General features: G+C 35.2%; 1 protein-coding gene across 2 annotated transcripts; it reads right to left on the bottom strand.

Annotated features, from left to right (window-relative positions):
- KLRK1 (killer cell lectin like receptor K1) lies at positions 1 to 18,905 on the bottom strand. Of its 2 annotated transcripts, XM_074194582.1 has the most exons (8): positions 18,692 to 18,904; positions 16,224 to 16,418; positions 11,667 to 11,774; positions 11,179 to 11,271; positions 8,943 to 8,975; positions 8,422 to 8,573; positions 6,293 to 6,396; positions 1 to 3,394 (listed from the first exon to the last, which is right to left on the bottom strand). In XM_074194582.1, exons 2-8 carry the CDS (start codon positions 16,261 to 16,263, stop codon positions 3,259 to 3,261), a joined length of 666 nt encoding a protein of 221 aa, XP_074050683.1. In that variant the 5' UTR covers positions 16,264 to 16,418; positions 18,692 to 18,904; the 3' UTR covers positions 1 to 3,258. The 2 variants fall into 2 exon arrangements, with proteins under 2 accessions (XP_074050683.1, XP_074050684.1); XM_074194583.1 differs by lacking the exon at positions 1 to 3,394 and having other exon boundaries at positions 6,299 to 6,396; positions 8,422 to 8,500; positions 18,692 to 18,905.
- Between the last annotated feature and the right edge of the window lie 5,028 nt (positions 18,906 to 23,933).

The raw sequence follows: 23,933 nt of genomic DNA, 5'->3' as shown, positions 1-23,933 counted from the left end.
TTTCTTTTTTTTTTTTTAGGTTTTTATAAGGCAAATAGGGTTAAGTGGCTTGCCCAAGGCCACACAGTTAGGTAATTATTAAGTGACTGAGACTGGATTTGAACCCAGGTACTCCTGACTCCAAGGCCAGTGCTTTATTCTCTACACCACCTAGCTGCCCCTAGCTCTGGTCATTTCAACAGGAACAATTGAAATTCTCCTGGTTCAATGAAAGTCCATCTTTTCCCCTGGAAAAGGATGTTCAGTTATGCTTGATAGTTGATTCTCGGCTGTATTCCAAGCTCTTTTGTCTTCTGGAATATTATATTCCAAGTCTTATGAGCCCTTAATGTAGTTGCTGCTAAATCCTGTATGATCCTGACTGCAGCTCCATTTTTTTTTAGGTTTTTGCAAGGCAAACAGGGTTAAGTGGCTTGCCCAAGGCCACACAGCTAGGTAATTATTGTCTGAGACTGGATTTGAACCCAGGTACTCCTGACTCCAGGGCCGGTGCTTTATCCACTATGCCACCTAGCCGCCCTGCTCCATGATATTTGAATTATGTTCTTCTGGCTGCTTGTAATATTTTCTCTTTGACTTGGGAGTTTTGGAACTTGGCTATAATATTCCTGAGGTGTTGTTTTTTTTGGATCCCTTTCCCTGAGGAGATCAATAGATTTTTCTCAATTTCTATTTTGCCCTCTCCCTCTAGGATATCTGGGCATTTTTCCTGTTGGAATTCTTTTAAAACGAGATCAAGGATCTTTTCCTAATCATAACTTTCAGGGAGCCCAATAATTTTTAAATTATCTTTCCTGAATCTGTTTTCCAGATCAGTTATTTTTTGAATGAGAGTTTTCACATTTTCTTCAAATTTTTTCATTCTTTTGGTGTTGAATTATTGTGTCTTGATTTCTCGTAATGTCATTAGCTTCCTTTAGCTCCATTCTACATCTGAAGGATGTGTTTTCCTCAGAAAGCTTTCTTATCTCCCTCTCCATCTGGGCAATTCTGCTCTGTAAAGCATTCTTCTCCTCAAGAACTTTTTGAACTCTTTTATCCATTTGACCTATGCTGGTTTTTAACATGTTATTTTCTTCAGCATTATTTTGGATCTTCTTGACCAAGCTGATGACTTCTTTTTCATGTTTTTCCTGCATCTCTCGCTTTTCTCAATTTTTCTTCTATCTCCCTTACTTGATTTTCAAAGTCTTTTTTGAGTGCTATCATAGCCTGAGCCCAATTTACATTTTTCTTGGAGTCTTTAGATGCAGGAGTTTGTACTTCCTTATCTTCAGATTGAGTATTTTGATCCTTTTTGGGGATCATAGACAATGTATTTCTCAATTCTTTTTTTTTAGTTGTTTTTTATTTTGCAAGGCAATGGGGCTAAGTGGCTTGTCCAAGATCACACAGCTAGGTAATTATTACATGTCTTGAGACTGCATTTGAACGCAGGTACTCCTGACTCCAGGACTGGTGCTCTATCCACTGTGCCACCTAGCTGCCCCATAAGTAAATTTTTTCTTTTCTTTTGATTTTTTTTGTAAGGCAAAGGGATTAAGTGATTTGCCCAAGGTCACACAGCTAGGCAATTATTAAGCATCTGAGGTCACATTTGAACTCAGGTCCTTCACATTTGAACTTCAGGACCATTATTCTATCCACTGTGCCACCTAGCTGCCAAACAATGTATTTCTTGATGGTGTTCCTGTTTTTTCTCTGCTCATTTCTCCAGCCTGTGCCTGGTTTTGGGGTGCTTCCTGAGCTTTTGAGTATTACTGGGTCACCCCCTCCCCAAGGATCTCAGTGTGTGTGAAGCTCTGTCTTCCCTCCTGGTCTGTTAATGCCCACAAGCACCCCTCTGCCACGGGGCTGAGGTGGTGGTGGTGGGGGCCCTGTTCTATGAGGGGCCTAGACTGTGACCAGGTTCTCAATGTGGTCAGAGCCCCAGAGTCTTGTTTCAGGTACAGAGAACAGATCAGGAAGTCTCTCTCCACTATCCTACCTTCGGTACCTTACAGTAACAAGGCTCAGTTGCCTGGGTGTTCCTGCTCACAGGATCTGCCTGCTTCCATTTCCTAAATCTGGGCTGCCTCAACCAAATGCCCTGAGGGCCTGGGCTTCCAACCTCCACTGATCCTCCCATTTGTGTTCCTGTGCTCCCCAAGTGTAGGTCAGGAAAGTTCCCCTGCTGTTGTGAGCTACAGTACTCAGGTGCCCTGGGGCTGCCTACCTGAGGCTGAAGTTTTTTTTCACTTTGCTGGGCCACCCTTCTAACCCAGTGGAGCAGAGCCTTTCCACTATTTTCCAGGTTACCTTGGTCTGGAGAATTACCTCACTGGATCTTTCTGTGGGTTCTGTCTCTCGAATATTTAGTTAGAGTCATAATTTTAAGATTTTTTTGAAGTATTATAGAGAGAACACCTAGGAGAGGCTCTTCTCCTGTCCCCATCTTGGCTCCACCCCTCCCAGCTCCTGTCTCATTCATATCTAACAGTACTCCTATTTTCTCCCCCAAATAACTCAATGGACCTCTTTTTATTATTGTTAGCTCTCCTCACCAGTCTGAGTTTGTTCTAATCTTTAGTTTCTTCCCATTACTTTATAGGACCTTATCAGACATTTGCATTCATCTTTCCTGAACTGTCCTTTCTATCATTTTCTGCATATATTGAAGTTTCTTGGTCAGTTCACTCTGTAATCTCATCCCTCTCTTTTATGTAGACAGATAATATCTATATGTACTCCAGTAGGAATGTTTAAGAAGAGAATGATCTGCTATGCTAGAAGGAATGAATAGAAAAAAATGTGAATAATAATATATTCTGATAACTATTTCATTATAATTGATTTCCTTTGCATTCCTATTTTTTTATTTTGTGCATTTAAAAAGATTATTTTGAGTTCAAAGGCTGCATTAGACTGGCAAATTTGCCCAGGGCACACACAAGATTAAAAACCCCTGATCTAAGTTGACACAGGCCATTTTTTAAGAGGATAAGGTTAGAGTAAGAAGCAGTGTTTTCCCATTTTGCAGTAGCCAGAATTTTCTCTTTGAGTCTGAAGAATCCTTTTATTTGCCTCTGTTCATATCTTTAACCTCTTAGCATTCTGTATCACAAATTGAAGAATAAGCTTTTGCTGAATCTAGGGAAAAGGACTTTGAGGAGTTTTGAAGTTAGGGGTTGAGAAATCCTGATGATTACCATTAAAAAAATTTCTTCATGGAGAATATTCAAGTAGTGTTGTTTTTCCATTGTCTTAATCCCATGCATTCTAGCAATCAAAATTTGATTGAATTACCTTCTGCATACATATGTAAGTATTTGTGTTTGAACATTTCTCTATGTAGCCTTTGAAGTTGGAGCCATATACTGCACAGTGTCCTTTTTGCACTGAAATCACAGAAAGTCTAGGGAAAGAGGAAAAAAAAAGAAAGGAAATAGAGAGAGGGTGGGAAGGGGTGTGAGAGAGAGGGAAGGGGAAAGAGACAGAGAAACATGATTCAATATATTTATGCCCACTGATTAAAAATAGAAATACCAAATCACCTGCAGTGGACAAGAAATTACAACAAATATGGACTTGCTTACAAATATTTGCTTACAAATACATGAACTGTGGGCCAGGGATCTTCAAAGGAATGAACTTAGGCATCATCATTACTTTGCTAGGTCCTTATTTGCTTATCTGTAAAATTAGGAAGCAGGATTATCTAAGATTATCTACATTTATGATTTTATGAATCTGCATAATGTTGATAGCATAATGCAAGGGACAAAACGATCATTTCAATGAATGTTTTTGGATCTTACTCAAAAGAAAGAATTTTTGTCTTCTAACTCTCATTCTAATTATCTCATATCAAAATGACAAATATAGTTTTGCTAGAAATTTTGGAGTGACTTCTAAGTAATGTAAATAGTGTTAACTATTGGGCCAAAAAATAGGGAATGAAAGATTCAAGAAATAGTGATGCTGTCATTCTAAAATTAAACAAGATGACAGGTTGACATTCTGGCTAATTATTTCCCCTAAGAAAGTGGGGAGACACATTTAAAAAGTTAACTAGGAATCTGCTATTAAAATCTAATCAAACCCAAGTAGAAAGAAACACAATTTTAAGTTAACAAATCAAGGCAAGGAGTATTTAAATGCCTACTACTGTGTTTTAGTTGCATTTGGATAGCTATCTATAAAAACCATACAATATGCATAAATACATGTATGTATATATATGCATATATATAATATATATATATATATATATATATATATATGTTGGTATATGTGTATATGTAACTGTCTCTCCTTATCCATATTTCCCATTGTATGGGAGCTAGTGAGACTCCACAGTGAGGAATTTTATGGAATTATATAGAGGAACTGTTGTTATTTATGTTCACATCAATGAAATTTCAAGCCATGGTAAAGAAAATCATTCCAGGGTCAACTGTAACAATATTACCAAGTCCAAATCCTGAGGCACTGAATGTGGCGGAGTACCCATTGAAAAAAAGATTATGGATATAGCTGGAGAGAGTAAACAATAGTTGTGACATTTAGTCATAACTTGGGGTAATATGAATTTACTTATTTGGGTGAGATGGTTATTAAATGTAGACCAGAAAGCCAAGGTAGGATGATTTTACAATTGAAATGGGAAATACAAGTCAACTTTAAATAAACCAGAAGAGGAGACTTTGAAAGCATTCCCTGGTTGGAAAGTAAGTCCATTATTTACATTACAAGATAGAAGCAGAGGATAGATGGAGACTGTAAATCTCTGTGAATTTGTTATTGCTCCTTGAATTTAAAGAACAATCAATTGAATAGGTCAGTTTCTCCAGTCTTATTGTCCTAACATTGATATGACTAGAATATGGTTGCTAGTTGTCAGCACTTTGTAGAAAAGGATCTCTGCTATCTTAAGAATGACCTAAGAGTCCAGTTCTACTGAGCTCCCAATCATATATGATTGTTCACAGCCTTAATGGAAAACAAAATACATGAATGATAAAAAGATAAAAGAATGACCTTTTGAGGGACCAAGGAACAATTTATACAAACTTAAAAGATATGAAGATATGGACCAGAGTTCCCCCATGTTGCTGTTAGGGTGTACAATGTTTTTCTGGTTCTGCTCATCTCAATCAGCATCAGTTCATGCAAATCCCTCCAGGCTTCCCTGAATTCCTATCCCAGAACAATAGTGTTCCATGATGTACATATACCACAGTTTGTTAAGCCATTCCCCAATTGAAGGACATTTACTTGATTTTTAATTCTTTGCCATCACAAACAAAGCTGCTATGAATAGTTTGGTAGAAGTGATATTTTTACCCTTTTTCATCATCTTTTCAGAGTATAGACCCAGTAGTGCTATTGCTGGATGAAAGGGTTGTCCTTTGGGTGTAGTTCCAAATTGCTCTCCAGAAAGGTTGGATGAGTTCACAGCTCCACCAACAATATATTAGTGTCCCAGATTTCCCACATCCCTTCCAACATTGATCATTGTCCTTTCTGGTCATATTGGTCAGTCTGAGAGGTGTGAGGTGGTACCTCAGAGATGCTTTAATTTGCATTTCTCTAATAAGTAATGATTTAGAGCAATTTTTCATACAACTGTGGATTGCGTTGATTTCCTTATCTGTAAATTGCCTTTGCATATCCTTTGACCATTTGTCAATTGGTGAATGGCTTATTCTTTTTATAAATTTGACTCAGTTATCTGTATATTTTAGAAATGAGGCCTTTGTCAGAAATACTAGTTGTGAAGATTGTTTCCCAGTTTACATTTTTTTTTATCTTGGTTACAGTGGTTTTGTCTGTGCCAAAACTTTTTAATTTAATGTAATCAAAATCATCTAGTTTGTTTTTAGTGATGTTCTCCATCTCTTTCCTTGGTCATAAACTGCTTCCCTTTCCATAGATCTGACAAGTAAACTACTCTTTGATCTTCTAGTTTGCTTATAATATTGGTTTTTTTATGTCTAAATCCTATATCCATTTGGATCTTATCTTGGTATAGGGTTTGAGGTGTTGGTCTAATCTAAGTTTCTTCCATACTAACTTCTAATTTTCCCAGTAGTTTTTATCAAAGAGAGAGTTTTTATCCCAATAGCTGGACTCTTTGGGTTTAGCAAACAGCAGATTACTATATCATTTCCTGCTATTGCATCTAGTCTATTCCACTGGTTCACTACTCTATTTCTTAGCCAGTAACAGACAGTTTTGATGTCAGTACTCTATCTTCAGAGTAGTGGACTCTTTAAATACTTCAGTGTGTTTCAATGTATTAGGGACTTACAGATCAGGAGAGAGAGGTGAACCATCTTCCCACATCCAGGACCCATTGGGTGTAGATTCTACTAGTCCCATCCAATGGTATGATTTTACCAGTGAAAGGAAATCCTGTTTAAAACAAGTCAGAAAAGTTAAAGTACATTTTTGTACAACATGAATATAACAGATAAACCCATAGTTAATTATTTTCTGCCAATACTATTGATTATGCAATACAATACCCATTTTGTTTAAATTCATACCTAGTAATTATATTAAAAATGCCTTTTTATTTCTCTTTGTGTTAGTGTGAACATTGTATTATATAGTCAAGGTAAAGGCAACAAAATGTTCAACAATGATACCATAGCCACTGGTCTCTTTCTTTTCAAATAGAAAATTATTCCTTACTGAGTTAAACTAATCATGGGATGATTGTGACTATATGAATATAATATAGATAAATTAAAAATAAAAAAGCATATTACTTCTATCACTTATTTTTCTTGGGGGCAATTTTATGCAATTGTGAAAAAATGAAATGGCTATGTAAATATTTTATGGTATCTCCAAATAATTTAACTTATAGTTTAATTGAATTTTCATAGCATCAGCATCCCAAGGTTATATTTACTCAGAGTCAGAATGAATATTTTGGATTAATATTCCTTAATATTGTGCTATCTACAAGAAAATCACAGAAACTAAAAATTGATAAATTTATTATGTTGTTAAAAAGCATATGCATGAACAAAATTAATGCAAATAGGATAAAGAAAGTTGCCACTTGGGGGAGGAAAAAACCTTTGCATCAAATTTTTCTATAAAATTTTGTTACACAGTCATATAGAGAAAAATACAAATGTGTAAGAATAAGAGACACTTGACAATATAGAAGTGATCAAATAATAGGAACAAACATATCAAGAGAAAAATTTCAAATTATTGATGGGAAGGATTGCTCCAACTTATTAACACTAAAATAAATGCAAAGATCCTGAGATTTTTTCTCATACATAGAAAAATGACAAAGGTGACAAAAGTTAATAGAGTCAATATTGAAAGTGACAATTACAGGTGTACAGATAAACATTAATAATGGAGAAGTGATGACAGAACCAGAAGAATATTGTATACCCTAACACCAACATGGGAGTGATGGTCAACCTTAATGGACTTGCTCATTCCATCAGTGCAACAAACAGGCACAATTTGGGGTTGTCTGAAATGGAGAATACCATCTATCCAGAGAAAGAATTGTGGAGTTTGAACAAAGAACAAAGATTATTACCTTTAATTAAAAAAAACCTGTTATCTTATTCTGTAATTTTGCTATCTCTTATACTTTATGTTTCTTCCTTAAGGATATGATTTCTCTCTCATCACATTCAACTTAGATCAATGCATACCATGGAAACAATGTAAAGACTAACAGACTGCCTTCTGTGGGGGGGTGGGGGGAGGGAAGCAAGATTAGGGGAAAAATTATGAAATTCAAAATAAATAAAATCTTTCTAAAAAAATAATGGAGCAGCAAATTGGTCCAACTATTTTGGAAAACAATTTAGAATTGTGCTTTTAAAGTGACTATAAGGTCCCTACCCTTTGACCTCAAAATCATAGATTGAGATATATCCTCCAAGTAGGCAAAGGTAAAAAGAAATGACCTATATACATTATGATAGTGATAGTAGCACTTTTTGTGACAGTAAAGAACTTGAAAGAAAGTAGATGGCCATCATTTGATGAGTAGGAAAACTAAATGTCATAAATGAATACAATGGAAAATTACTAATCCATAAAAAAATAAATAGGAAGAATTCAGAAAAACATGGAAAGTTTTTTTATGGTTTTATAGAGTAAAAGAAACAGAAGCAGGGAAATTATATATATATATATATATACATATATATATAATGATTTCAATGTGAATGGAAAGAGCAACAATGAAAAAGATTACTTATATGTAATTAAAATGAGCAATCTATAATTCCATATTATAACAAAATAGACTATAAAATAGAATATAATTATAATGAGTTAACTGGCCCCAAAGAAAAAAGAGAAAAAATTCCCCCTTTTCTTATTTATAGAATTGTAGGTTATGTTTGTGAAGTATTCTTTTAGGAGGGGAAATTTAAACAAATATCTAACCTGGTCCTCCTTGCTATATATCTTAAGAAGACTGGAATTGTGATATCGGCAGGAAACTTGGCTCTCATTCCAACTTTTGCTTTCATTAGAAAAGAGATAGCAGATATTTTTGTAATAAATCCAATTTTTAGGACATGGGCCACAGTAAAATCCTAGAAAGAGAGTATATTTTATCAACCCCCCCCAAAATTAATAGGTTTTACATAACATCTTCAATTAAATAATTTCCTATGTATAATTTTAAAATTCCACATAAAAATCACCATATATATTCCAGCATTCCCATACATGTACACAAATGCTCTTAACTAGACATGCTAGAAATGATCCAGGTTGACTTGATATTTCCCCCTTTTTTTTCTAATAACAGATAAAAGATATAATCTATAGCTAAGAGCAAGCTGAAAATATGACTTAGAATTAAATCATATTGATTCTTTGTTTCACTATTTACACCATGGTATGTCTACATTCTCAATTATTCTAAATCATTCACTCATAAAACTATAGTTTCTACCTACCATTTGTGCTGCTTGGAGCCTTTGGATTGGAAGCTGTTATAGAAAGAATCATAATTATTAGGAATCCTGCTATGTCATTCATTACCATCACATCATCATTCTTTTTATCTCATCTATATTATCTCATCTATTATTTTTTCATCTCATCTCAAAAATACCAAATTCATACCCTTCTTTTTATGTTACATTTTGAGTATTTTTAAGTTACTGTTAAGCTATACTTCTTATGATTCTTATTATCTATCTATATATATAATTATTCTAAAGTATAAACAATATATGATACTTTGATATCAAAAACAAAAATACTAATCATTTGCTTATAAACTACAGATGCCAATGATTGTGCTTGTGTTTTTATAATCAAAATGAGACAAAACATTACTAGGTTGCTTTGCCTAAAATTATGTTTTACTTTATATTATTTCTAATATATATATTATCATATGAGATGCCTCTAACTTGCTAAAATAAAATTATATCAAATAAGTAGCGAAAGGTATTTCCTTTTCTCTCCCCGAAATCAGTAACTATCATGGAAAATTAGTCAACTAGAGCAAAACTTGTGCCAGTTATTTTTAAAGTGCTACATCTTAAGTAGAATGTAACATTCTTTAGGGTAATAATAATGATAATAAATGATTTTTACATAGTACTTCAAAGGGATTTAGATCCAGTGAAGACATAAAACTTACACTTTAAAGATGTTAAAAGGATAAAATCTTAACCTCACAAAAACCCTTTGAAGTGAGTGCTACTCAAGTTAAGACAACAGTCATTTATAGATACCTTAATGTGTGCCAAATAAAAATAGTTTCTTCCCTCAACAAGCTAAGATTCTGATAGAAAAGATAATATGTAAACAACTATGTATAAACAAGATATTCAAAATAAATTAGAAATCTCAAAGAGAAGGCACCAGCATTTAGAATGATCATCAGGAAAGGCTTTTTGTGGAAGGTAAGATCTTAGCTGCGACTTGAAGGAAGATCAGGGAGGCAAGAAGAAGAGATAAGGAGAAAGAGGATTCTAGATGTGGGGACCAGACATCCACTGGACATGCATAGAGAAAAGGAGTGCCTTCTGTGAAGAACAAGGGCAAAGAGGCCAAGGTCACTGGATCTCTAAGTAGGTGAGGATTGTGGGGGAGAGGGAGGTAAGGTAAAAGATAACTGAAAATGTAGAGGGGGCAGATTATGAAGGGTTTTCTAAGACAAAAAGAGAATTTTTATATTTGATCCTTGAAGTAAGAAGAAATCACTGGCGTTTTTTGTGATAAGGGAGTGTACTGGTCAGACCAGAGAAATCACTTTGATAATTGAGTGGAAGATGGACTGTAATGCAGTGACAAGACTTGAGGTGATGAGGGCCCATATCAGAATGGCAATAGTGGAAGAGGAAAGAAAGGGGAATATACAGTAGATGTTGCAAAAGTATTTTTGCAAACGCAAAAATGCAAAAAATTGATAGGACTTAATAACATAGATGGAACCTAGGGCATTATTGTCTCCATTTTATAAATTATCAAAATACTGAGTTTCTGATAACTTAACTGACTTGCCTATTTTCAATAGCTAGTAAATTTCAGAGATGAAATTTGAATCCAGTTCTTCCTAAATTCCAGTCCAAAGTTCTTCTACTGTCACATTGACTTTTCAGTGTTCAAATGGTTAAAATGATAATTTACTATATCTTAATAACTACATTTTTAAAACTTTTAAGCATATTCATACTTCCTATCTCCTTACTTTATGTTTTCAGAATATTTATTAAACTTGGCTAGGTACTTTAAGCAAAGTAAAATAGTCGAGCATGAACTTACCTCTTAAATTTACTTCAATCCATCATAAAATCTGTTAGTGTTAAAAAAAAATCTGTGCTAATAGATAAACCATCCTATGTTAAAATGATGGACAAAATTTTTACAAATTAATTCCATTTTCACTCTTTCACTTCAATCACAAAGCCTGTCTAATGGATCAACTTTGGAGCTATAATCTTAGTATGCCGCTATGCTACTTGCCTCTATGTGTGGTATACACTATATATGTGTGCGTGTGTGTGTGTGTGTGTGTGTGTGTGTGTGTGTGTGTTAAAAGCTTATTTTAAGAATTGTCTATTCCAATGAAAAACTTTATAATTATTAGTAATACTTATCCACTTATTTGTCATGGAATAATTTAAAGGAACATGAATGTCTGGTGCATAACATTAACATGATTCAGTCATTACTTACAGTGAATGAATATGAAGACTAACATTACCAGCATCAGAAAAAACCTTACTGCCATAGCCACTGCAATGAATTGATGGAGAAGAAATGGAGATTCTACAAAAAGAAAAATGAGACACTAAACAAAAAAAAAAAACGGTGAACAGAGCAAGAAATTTTGGAATTAGGGGCATTAATCTAGGACTTATTCATCTGAACACACTGAACATGAGGAGACTCACTTTTTTCTTTATGAATTCTATTAAGTTATTAGCTATTTCTTCTATTTCATTCTAATGGCAAAGAAATTCTCTCTAATTTGCCCAGTTGTTTGTCCTAATGTTTTGCTTCCTACCATTTTGTTAGAGTGTATTTCATAAATAAGGACAATAGAGAAATAATTAACAAAGACTTACCTATAAATCTACTGTTAAATTAATATGGTTGGTCAGAAAAAAGCATTTGTCTCAGTATGTAGACCTATTGAGAGAATTTGTAAGGTCTGAACTCACCTCTTGCTGTATATTTACTCCTCATTTGTATGTGACTTTCATTTTGTCTTTTTATAGAAGAATGATGGAGATCTACTTCAGATTTGTAGTCCTGCTGCTCACTTGTTTCTGGAAATAATTTGAGGACATTGCCAGGCATGAGTGAATTATTTAATTCAATTTTGTTATTAATCTTTGGCATGTCATTCCTCTTTATTTTTTAGGTTTTTTTTGCAAGGTAAATGGGGTTAAGTGGCTTGCCCAAGGCCACACAGTTAGGTAATTATTAAGTGTCTGAGACCAGATTTGAACCCAGGTACTCCTGACTCCAAGGCCGGTGCTTTATCCACTATGCTACCTAGCCACCCCATGTCATTCCTCTTAAAATTTATTTTTTTCCTAGGAAGTCTTTAAAGTACAAATATTTATATTTTATATCATGAAACCAATCAAAATTTCACTGCAAAATTCCTCTATATTGCTTTATAACTTTGGTTATTTCAATATGATCTTTACCTGGTGAGGTGACAAGGCTGGTACTCATATAGTCAATGGGAAAAGTAATTCAGTAAGCCTGACCTGTGGCAGAGTCTTCCAAGCTTGTATAAGTCTGATCACCCACAATTGGGCACACTATCCCTTGACCCCAACATAGTAACATCATTTTGGTCCTCTTTGAGAATGAAGAACAACAGTCCAAAATACCCAACTATAATAAGAAAAACTGAACCAGAGCTCCATGTCAATAATACTTTATTAAAGGGGTCTGGCTCTCTCTAATGAGGTGGACCTGAGACTTTCCTCATGATCTGATATGCTCCCTGGTCCCATGGTCTTATATTTATTAATACCTAGGTACTCAGAAGAAACAAAATAAAATTCTCAATTTCATTGGTTAATAGACCTTGATTTTGAAGAGTACAAATGATGCATCAGCAGGAGGGGGAGGGGGGTAGTGGGGGGGGTGAGATAGAGGGTATGGGTTGAGCAAACCATGGGCCATCTCCTCTAAGTGATCCTAAGATGGATTGATTCCTCCTCATATTGGTCAAGAAAAGATAGTACAGATGGTAGGGAGGTACAATAAGAAATTGGGGGACTTCCATATCATGCAAAAGTTTCCTACCCATGCTGGGTTTGGACATGGTATTCTAGCAAAAGAGAGAGGATATATTTTTTGGTTGTGCAAGTGAACTTCATAATTGGTAAACAAGTGGATCTAAAGTTTGAGTCTTCTTAAAAAGGTATATGAATAAGAATCTATATTGTCTAATTATTCCATATCATTTATGTAAAGTATGTATATAAATACATAGTTATTTTATACAATTACTTGACCAAATGTATATTGCTAGACAAGTATATATCATTAATAACTGCCAATAATCATTACCTATTATGAAATCACACTGAACTAATATTGATTGGAATGGATTAGAGCTTCAAACGAATCATTTCTCACAACAAGCAAACCAATCAACCAACTTTAAACACACACTCATCTATTCATTACATGTGGTCTATGTCTTTAAAGAAAAGGTTAGTTTAACAACAATAGAAATACTGTTTCCTTTTCCACAATTGGGGTTTCTACAAAATGGTTGTTCACTAAAGTTTCTTCCAAATCTATGACTGATCTCATGACCCTTTCTTAATGAATACATGAATATATGTGGACTACAGACCCCTGCAAAGTTAATGACTAGCATTTATTTCATTAAATGATTGAATATAATTTTTTTTTAAAAGCTATTTGAGATTAGTCTAGGAGCCTCCACTTCTTCTCCTCTCATTTACTCCTAAACCCTTGGCAATGTGATTTCTGATCTTATCATTCAACTGAAACTTCTCACTTCCAAGTTACCACTCCAGGTGGTTACATGAACTATTTGTGCCCAAATTGTGTTAGAGCATTCTGAACTTGTATTGAACCATAACTTGTTTCTAAGATAGTGATGTCATTTTTGATCTTCTTCAATAATGAACAAGAATTAACCAACCAACCAATTTCTTAATTAGCAATTAACCAAATCAAATTGATGGCTTTTTCTCAATCTACTTGCATCTTGAACTCTCTATAGCATTTGATACTATAGATTACTCTCTTCTCCTAAATAATTGCTCCTCTCTAGGTTTCCATGACACTGTTCTCTTCTAATTTTCTTCCTGTCTAACCATTCCTGAACAAAATTTCCTGGATCTTCAAACATGCCAAATCCATTATCTGTGGATATCATCTAAGAATCTCTCCTGGATTTTTTTCTCTTTCCCCTCCATGCTATCTCCCATGAATTTAATTACCTATGCAGATGTTTTCCAAATCTATATATCCAATCCTAGTCTCTCTTCTGAGCTCAGTTTCCAAATTACTATCTTAAATGCAGCATGTCCCCCCAAAAATCTTTCTATTTTCCACCAAACCCTATCCTCTTCCCAATTTTTCCATTATTATCCAGTGCAATACCCTTTTCTTTTTCTTTTCTTTTTTTTTTGGTGAGGCAGTGGGGTTAAGTGACTTGCCCAAGGTTCACATAGCTAGGTTAATTATTAAATGTCTGAGGGTACATTTGAACTCAGGTCCTTCTGACTCCAGGGTTGATACTCTATCTACTGCACTGCCTAGCTGCCCCAACACCCCTTTTCTAGACACTCAAGCTCACAACCTCAGTGTAATTCTACACTCTTCATTTGTACTCCTCCCAACATATTCAAATTGCAAATATTGTCACTTCTGCCTTGACAATATACCTTGTATGTGTCCCTTCTATAACACCAAATATCCTTTCATAGGCTCTGTCCCGGGTTCTCTTCTCTTTTCTCTCTATTATATTATTTGGCAAACTCATCAACTTCTTTGGGAGTTACTACTCTCTAGTCTCATTTCATCTTGTTGCAAGTGATGCTTAGATTTTTAATAGGCCAGTTCACTTTCATGAACTCCAGTCCCACATCATTCTTTATTAGACATATCAAATTTGATGTAGGCAACCTCAAATTCAACATGAACAAAAATGTTAACATTACCCTTCCACCATTCCCACTCCCCCCAAATCAACTCCTATTCTGAACTACCTTTTTATTATCCAATATCCTTCTAGGCACCCAGATTTGCAACTCTGGTGCCATCCTTGATTCCTCCACCATCACACACTACTTATCCACTCTATTGTCAAATCTGGTCAATTCTACCTTGATAATATTTCTTGTATCCTTATCTTCATACACACAATCACATCCTACAATAGATATTTATCATCTCTCACTTCAATTTTTTCAATTTTTATGAATTTTCTTTTTTCTCCAGATATACTTTATTCATTCATTCATTTATTTATTTATTTTAGATTTTTGCAAGACAAATGGGGTTAAGTGGCTTGCCCAAGGCCACACAGCTAGGTAATTATTAAGTGTCTGAGACTGGATTTGAACCCTGACTCCAAGGCCAGTGCTTTATCCACTATGCCACCTAGCCACGCCTTATTTATTTTCTAATTGAATGTAAAGATAATTTTTAACATTCATTTTTTTTGGTAAGATTTTAAGTACCAGGGTGGCTAGGTGGCACAGTGGATAAAGCACCGGCCCTGGAGTCATGAGTACCTGAGTTCAAATCCGGTCTCAGACACTTAATAATTACCTAGCTGTGTGGCCTTGGGCAAGCCACTTAACCCCGTTTGCCTTGCAAAAAAACTTTAAAAAAAGATTTTAAGTACCAATTGAGGGGAATGATCATTAATTGGGGAATGGCTGAACAAATTGTGGTATATGAATGTGATGGAATACAATTGTTCTATAAGAAATCATGAGGAATGGGACTTTACTATCTTCAATTTTTCAAAGTTGCCATATATTATGTCATTTTTTCCTCTCTAATTTTTTTCCTACTATTTGGATTTGATTCTTCTTTCACATCATGATTGATATGGATCTATAAAATTTAGCATGGTTATAAATGTAGAGCCTATATTAGATTGCTTTCTGTTGGGGGAAGGGTGGAAGACAGGGGAGGGAAGGAAAAAATGTAAAATTCAAAACCTTGAAAAAAAGTGATTGGTTAAAAACTACCATTAAATGCAGTTGGAAAAATAAATAAAATATTTAAATAAAAAATAAAATTTGGAAAAAAATAATGAAATTTGAAAAAAAATTTGAGTTCCACATTTTTCTTCCTCCCTTCCCTCTCTCTCCTCTCCCCTTGATGGTAAATAATCTGATTGAGGTTACACATCTATAAATATTAGATGAATTTCTATATTAGTCATATTGTGAAAGAGGAATCAGAACAAAAGAAAAAATGAAAGAAAAAAACAAAAACCAAATTTTAAAAATTGAAAATAATATGCTTTGGTCTTCATTCAGACTACATAGCTTTTTCTCTGGATGTCTCACTTCCATTACTGCAGTCTTTTAATTGACTTCTGTGCCTCAGATCTTTCTCTTCTCTAATGCACCTTTTACTCAATTGGTAAAGGATTTTCATTGAGTTCAGTTCTGACTCTGCTATCTCCCTATTCTTAATTCACCCAAATGTGACCCACCTTTTAATAAGACAGAATCATGAATTTAGATGATATTTACCCCCGTTGAAACGACATTGTCCATCATAAATGAGCTCCATTGTCCATTTATATCACAAATTAAGAGAAGAAAATATCCACTCTCCAAAAGGAATTGTTGACAAAAATCAAATACAGATACACTTCTTATCTTTGATTGTTTACAAGAGTAGAATCCAAAACAATAAGACACTTGAGATATTGCTATAAAGGAAATCTGTGTAAGACAAGGAAAGAGCAGATTACAAAGAAAATAAGGCAAAATTCATGCCACAATACAAAAAAATCTAGTGAACTCTGAAGCTTGATTTAGCAACACCACAAAACATCACTTCCACCTCATAGAGGATCTTGAAAACAAATTAAATTATCCTGATGAATTCAATAGCATTTATAGATGATGAAAATATTGGTAGCCCAGACTAACTCCAACCTACTCTTTATAGTTAAACTTTGTCATATCAATCTTTTGGTGTTGTACAGCCATTTCAGTCATGTTCATTTCTTTGTGACCCCATTTGGGGTTTTGTTGGCAAAGATACTGGAGTGGTTTGCCATTTCCTTCTTCAGCTCATTTTGCAGATGAAGCAAATAGAGTTAATTGACTTGCCCAGAATCACATAGTTAGGAAATGTCCAATGCTTAATTTGAACTCAGGTCTTCCTGACTAGGCCCAGCATTCTATCCACTGTGCCATCAGGCTAATCATCAGTCTTCTTAATGTGTCATTTTGTTTCTGTGACTTTTTTCTTCTTTTCCTCAGAAAACTTCAAGGGTTTCTATAATGACTACCAAAGGCATATCAACTTCTGATCCCAGAAGGCCAGACTTTTTATGAGCTAGTTCCAATCTCTCAGAATTTATCTCCATCAATTTTACTTTCTAGGTAAACTGTGTCAAAATTTATAATCCCATGTTTATATTTCTGTTCATTCCCATGTTCCCTCATGAATATAGTTTCCCTTGAAATCCCCCCAACTATTTCATCTATTGAAGTCTCTCTTTTCCCCCAGGTTCAGTTCAGATGTCACCTTTTCTATGAAACTCTTTCCTTGATTATTTTCCTCTAATGATTCTTTCCCCTTCTCAAATTTCTCATTGTATTTCTCCCATTTGAACTCATATCATTTTTCCAGTGTAGCAAAACTAGTTATGTTTTTGCCCTTTAATCTGTCAGATAAAGAAAAGTGTAGTTTTCAACACAGGGAGCAAGGCAGTAAAAAGGCTTTATTTATTTATTTCATAAATTAAAGCAGCCAGGTGGTACAGTGTATAGAGCATAGGATTTGGACTCAAGGAGACGTGACTAACTATTAACTTGGGCAAGTCACTCAACTTCTTAGACTAAGTTTCCTCTTTTGTAAAATGGGAATAATAATAGTCTCTACCTCCATAAACTTGTTTTGAGGATCAAATATATTAACATATTTAATGAAGTTTGCAAATGTTAATGTTATTATTATTATTATTATTATTAATAATAATAAACCAAGGTAGGGAAAAGCATTGGTTGATTCATAAAATAGGAGATCCTCTGGGGTATGATATACAAATAAACCTCTGAATATAAGCCTTTTTTCACAGCTATTTATGATACACAGAAATAGAGTTTCATAACATCATAGTTAGGTGTGCTGGCATTACAATTGTCAAGTCATTATCCTAGGGAACAGTTTCTTATGTTCTAGAGTCAATGGGAAAAGCAACTTTCTAATGTTACTCTGTCAGTATCTTTAGGGGTCCAAGACAAGAAGGATCATATCTTTTGGTTGTCCTTGTCCAAAATTTGGGATAAAGGAAAGTAAAACAGAAGTGTTAGATATTTAGATATTAGTTTATTACACTAAAATGGAAGTTTATTCTAAAATTGCAGTATTCCTCAAGAAAAGGGGGAAAAGGGAACCCACCCTCCTCCATTGTAAGCTTCAATAAAGTAATAGGTTGCTTGAGAGCAGGGCTTGTCTTGTATCTATCTATAGAAATGTGTGTGTGTGTGTGTGTGTGTGTGTTTTCATATAGAATTGAATTATTTTTATAGGAGCGTAGATTTAGCAACCATGTGATACAATCCCTTCACTTAATTTGCTAAGCAAACTGAAATCCAGGGAAATTTGAATGACTTGCTTAAGGGAAAATAAATAATTCTGTTTCCCCATAGAGCTCTTGTGAAGGTCCATATGAGGTCATATATGTATAGCATGTGTCTTACATATGTAAAATACTCTATAAAACTGAAGGCCTTCATAAATGTTATTATTATCATCATCATTATTATTGGATACTCACTACATATTTCAAGACACTGAGAAAGATGTACAATAATTCTTTTAAGTAACAAATCTAATCAAGCAATGAGAAGCTGTTTCAGTAACATTGGAAAGGTGGGAAATTATTTCTCTGGTTATATTTACATAAAATATATTTAATTTGAAGTATCATATTTGGTTTCCTGAGTTATACTGGAAAGGATCCAACATCAATGATACATACCTGCTCTGAGAATGAAGTCCTGAGTCTTGTGGGGAAGAATCTTTGATATTGTTGGAGGAGATAAGATCCAGATAAGGAACTGAAAGCGGAGGAATATAGAAGACTTCAGTCACCCAGAAATAAGGATGACCCTTTTCTTCATCTTCTGTAAGAAGTGTCTCACCCACAAGGTTTCCGCTTTACCAGGTTCACACAGGAAATTTCTGAAAATTAAAATAAAGCCTTGGTAAATGGCATTGAAATGTATAAGGCAGGATTGGTAATAGTCTTGATATGACAAAATGCTAGTTTTGCATTTTTCTCAGATTGTTTTCCATGCCTGGAACGTTCTCCTTCCTCTTATCTTCCCACTATCTTCCCTGGCTTCCTTCAAGACCCAAATAAAATCTTTTCTTCTACAGGAATCCTTTTCCAACTCCTCTTCATTTAGGTGTCATTCTGCTTTTAAATATTCCCTATTTATTCCAAATATCATTTGTACATATTTCTTTGCATGTGAAACATGCAAACTACAGGTTAACTAGTGGCAGGACTTGAACTTATGTCTTCATGATTCCAAGGATGCCTTTTTTAAAATCTGTATCTCTTTCTCTATTAAAGCATAGGAAAGTGTTCTAAATCTTAATATGCTTTGAGACCAAGTAGGCATTTGGTAAAAGTCTCTCTGCTACAACTAAAGATGGTCATATCTTTGATCTTACCATAAATGTACCACTCCACATTCAAGAATTCAGAATTCCCTTTATCTGACCATTATTTATTGACTTTTCACCTCTCCTTCTGTCTTTTCTTACCCTCTCCACACTATGATCTCCAATCTGTTCTATCCTTTGACCTATTATTTCTGCTGCATTAGCCATTCTTTTCTCTTTTCCCATCTTGACCCCTTTGGTGAACCAATTCAAATCTGTCTTCCTTTCTTCTAACCCTTTCCCCCCTTATCAACTCTCTGATTCTGTCCAACCAATACTCAGTTAGATCACTCCTACCATTTGCCATCTTCACTCCTACTCACATGCTGCTGAATAAAAAGGGAAAGAAATCATGTAACTCTTCTGTTTGGATTGACTACAAATTTATGCTGCACAATTTCAATTAAACTTTCACTGGGCAATCCTACTATATTTCCTTATTAATGCACTATCCCACTTTCCCCAGCAGCCTTTCCAAACCTTTTCACCCCTCCTCACACTTCCCATGGTTCCTTTTTCCCCACCCTTTCAGCTGAGAACTGTGAGAAATGATTCACTTGGATCCTACTCTGTTCCAATCAGGATTAATCAGTTTGATATGACTTCATAGGGCTGGTGGTTATGAGTTCTACATATTAGGCCCCAGAGTTGTGAACCTTAGACTGCAAGTTCACTTATTTAATCATAGGAAGCTGAGGAGATCCTCTACCCTTATTTTTCCTTATAATAGTGAGCAAGTCCAGCATGGCTAAAGTGATTCAATTATATGGAAAGTCCCCAATTTGTTTTTGTACCTCTGGACCACTCTCTCAACCAATAGAAACCAATGATCATCTTATGACTACTACTAATCACTTCCCCTACCCTCCACTCTTCCCCACTGATATAGCTGATTCATTATTTTTGGCCTGCAGAGCAAGATCTACCAATGGGATTCTGTATTTTGGCCCTTTAGAGTGTTCAGGTATCAAAACTGGTATCAAGCCTTATAAAAATAAAGTCTTGGAAGAAAGAGGGCATCTCAGATCATAAGGAAGATCTGAGGTTTACTTAGAGGGGATCATGAACCTCTTAATAAAGGGCCATTAACTTAGAGTTCTGCCCCAGTCTTTTATTGTAGACAATTTTAATCCCCACTGAACCTTGTCTCATATTTTATATCAGCACCCTCTTCTCACCTCTCTCAAATCTTAACACTCATCTGCCTTCATCACTTTCTCCTCCTTCATCCCTTTTTAATATGACCTTACTCCTTAACAAAGCTAACCTCTCTATTTATTCAAGAGATCCTATTCCAACTTGTCTTTTCCAACAGATTGCTTTTATCTCATTATTTATTTTCAATATTTCTGTCTACTTGCTTATTCTCTACTGTGCAGAAACATGCACATGTTTCTCTCATCATGAAAAAACCTTTATTTGAGCCATCTACTTCTATTATCACCCTTTGTGTCTTTTGCCATTTATAGCCAAATTCTTCAAAAAGACCACCTAAAATAGCTGTCTCCATTTTCTCTCCTTTTACTTTCTTCCTAACCCTTTACAATCTGGTTTCTCATATCATTCCACCAAAACTGCACTCTCCAAAGTTATCAATGATCTCTTTACTACCAAAACTGATGACTTTTTTTCAGTTCTCATTCTCTTTGATCACTCTGCAGCCTTTGATTCTGCTGATCCTGCTCCCCTCCTTCATTCTCTCTGTCTCTCTGTCTGTTTCTCTCTATCTCTCTCTCCCTCTCTCCCCCCACCCCTTTTCCTTTGCTGCTCTTCCAGAACCACAGATATTCTTCAGTGTTCTGACCTGGTTTCTCTTTTCTACTTCCCCTATACTACTTGGTTATCTCATCAGCTCCCATGGATTTAATTACCATCTCTTTGCTGATGATTACCAAGCTTTCTTTAGGGACTTTTGCTTGTTATGCAAAACAACTTACCTGGTAAAACCATGAGATACCTAACCTCTCCCATATGTAGACAATGTCTGTAGCTTTGTACCCTATAATAACCCTATTCCCAGGCCCCCTCTGGGGGTACCCTAGAACTTTCTATGTGGTATCCCAGCTAAAATTCATTTGCTCCCAAGTAAAGACTTCCATTTTGTTATATTGATTGTTTTCATTTAAAAATTCACATTGACATAGAAAAATGTTTATGAAGTATCTTATGAAAAGTTCTCATGAAAAACTTCCATGTTTGTGCAGATATTAAGATTTATGTTTCTTTTTTTTTTAGTTTTTGCAAGGCAATGGGGTTAAGTGGCTTGCCCAAGACCACACAGCAAGGTAATTATTAAGTGTCTGAGGCCAAATTTGAACTCAGGTACTCCTGACTCCAGGTCTGGTACTCTATCCACTGCACCACCTAGCCACCCCAGATTTATTCTTTCTAATAATCAGTACTGACTCTCACTCTGGTCAATATTCAGTTTATTTAGGTCAATATTTTTCACAAATGGAGTCCACATTCATTTTCTCAATGCCAACTTCTAGACTGGGACAGAGACAAAGAGACAGAGATACAAAGAGACAGAAAGAAGAGCAAAGAGGAGACGAGCTATAGGAGAAGACAGATGAGATGAGGTGGGATTCAGTTTCCACATAGAGGGGTTGACCTTTGCAAGCAAAAGGGGGTAAATTCTCTACTATCATCAACACTAATCCCTTTCTCTTTGCACTGTCTATGAAAAGCATTCTGCAAACGATAGAGCATTTTACCTGGAGTCAAGAAGTCATAGCTTTAGATCACACTTCCACCATTTATTAGTTGTCATTCTGGACAAGTCATTTAATTTCTCTGGGTCTCAGTAGAGAAAGAACATTTAGAGCAGGTGAGTGATATTCATCCAGAATATACCTTTGACATTGCTAAATACAGTTCACCTGTGATGGTGTCATTCATCCTCCTAATCAGACAAACCAAAATGTTACCTCACTGTCTGGAGACTTACTCCTCTTTGCCAAGTAAATATGGGGGGGCGGGGACTTGTACTCTGAATGTAGCTCAGTAAAAGTGCACATGGTGGGAACTTGGAAGACTGATGAACTTGAGAGCAAAGATTTTGCATTAACAATTTGTAAATTAAAGTCACCTGTATAAGGTCAGGAATGGGGATAGAGAGGAAGATGAGTCAGATACTGAAATAAATCCTTGAGAAAGAAGAGAGAGAGAGAATGATCTGAGGGCCAGTAAATAAAAAAAAAATCAGGATCTGAAAAGGATGATATGGTGTCTCAAAGGAATCAGCTTCACAGTAGGAAAAGTTCCTGAGTAACAGAGAAGGCATGAGAGTAGCCAGGGAACAAGGAGTATATTCCTTCTGGTTCAGTTACTAAGGAACTTATGGGGAGGATTAGCCAAGGAGAATGCGACACCTGGTGGTAACTACATTTCTGTTATTGCAAGAAAATGAAAGAAGTCTGAAAGCGTTCTAATAGTAAAGGCTATTTTAATATTTTTATTGATATCTTTTGTTTTGTTAAATTTGTTTCTCCCTAGCTCCTTTCCTCTCCCTTTTCCAGATAGCCAACCCTTTCACACAGAGAGGGAGAAAGAAATAGAAAAAAATAGATAATTGAAAAAATTTTTACAATATATATTCCACTTGTCAATCCATGGGCCATCAAAGGAGGTATTCTTTCATGTCTATTCTTTAGGGTTCCAGCTTTCTGTTTTGTTTTATAGTTGTTGACCTTTTCATTTAAATTATTAGACTTTTTTATTGTTTTCTTGGCTATATTGATGAAGGGCTACTTGATAATGATAGAGTGGAGATTTGAGAGAATACAGTGGAAAAGACTGATTAGAGTTGAATTAAGGGAGAAATAGAACTGATGTGGATAGGTATGAGGAAGTAGGTAAAGGCTTTTGTTCAAGGAGTCTACAACTATGAATTACTGGGATTCTGAGAGAAATCATTGGCAAATTATTCCCATCCCACAATGGCTAGGTTGGCTTGATTTAGTTATTATTCCCTTGAATTAGAGTTGAAAAGTGGTAAAAGGAGCAGGAAGTAGTACATGTTGTATTAGAACAAATAATAAGATTACTGGTTTAGGTAGACCCTGGTCCTGGATAAAGACTAGGGCTTGCATAGGATAAGACTCCTGGCTGGGAACTGGCTGGTTAAAGAGGGTTGAAATATTATTGGTTTATTTATGTTTCAATCAGTATCTAGAGCAGTTGTTTTCTAGGGCCAGCTCCAGGATTGAATTAACTTTTCTAGGATAGGGGGAAGAATCTCTGAATGATATCTGATTCTACTGGTGAGGAACATGTAATAGTAGAGCAGTTGGAAAGATGCCCACAGTGTCTAAGACCTGGTGCTAATCAGTACTATAGGTCAAATGAAAACTTGATTCTTTGCTGCAGAAATTGAGACTATTCATCAAGTGCTCTTTTCTTGTAGTTTCTTCACATTTCAAATTCCCTTTGGAATATCTCTAACATCAATTCTCCCCTCCCCTCTTGCCTTCTCTAGCAGAATGCTTCCTCAGGTATCCTGTTCTTCTCTTTCCCACCTACTGGCTCTTTTCCTGCTATTTATAACT

Source organism: Macrotis lagotis, chromosome 7 (assembly GCF_037893015.1).
Source record: "Macrotis lagotis isolate mMagLag1 chromosome 7, bilby.v1.9.chrom.fasta, whole genome shotgun sequence".
In the NCBI taxonomy this organism is placed as follows: domain Eukaryota; kingdom Metazoa; phylum Chordata; class Mammalia; order Peramelemorphia; family Peramelidae; genus Macrotis; species Macrotis lagotis.
Note: the sequence above shows the minus strand (reverse complement) of the source record. Positions and strands in the feature narration are given on the sequence as shown.

Coding starts and splice junctions, on each gene's coding strand:
- KLRK1 (XM_074194582.1), bottom strand. CDS start 16,263: ATGGAGCTCATTTATGATGGACAATGTCGTTTCAACGGGG. Junction 8,574..8,942: donor GGCTCCAAGCAGCACAAATG/GTAGGTAGAAAC, acceptor CTCTCTTTCTAG/GATTTTACTGTGGCCCATGT. Junction 3,395..6,292: donor TCACCTCTCTCTCCTGATCT/GTAAGTCCCTAA, acceptor CTCTTTCCCTAG/ACTTTCTGTGATTTCAGTGC.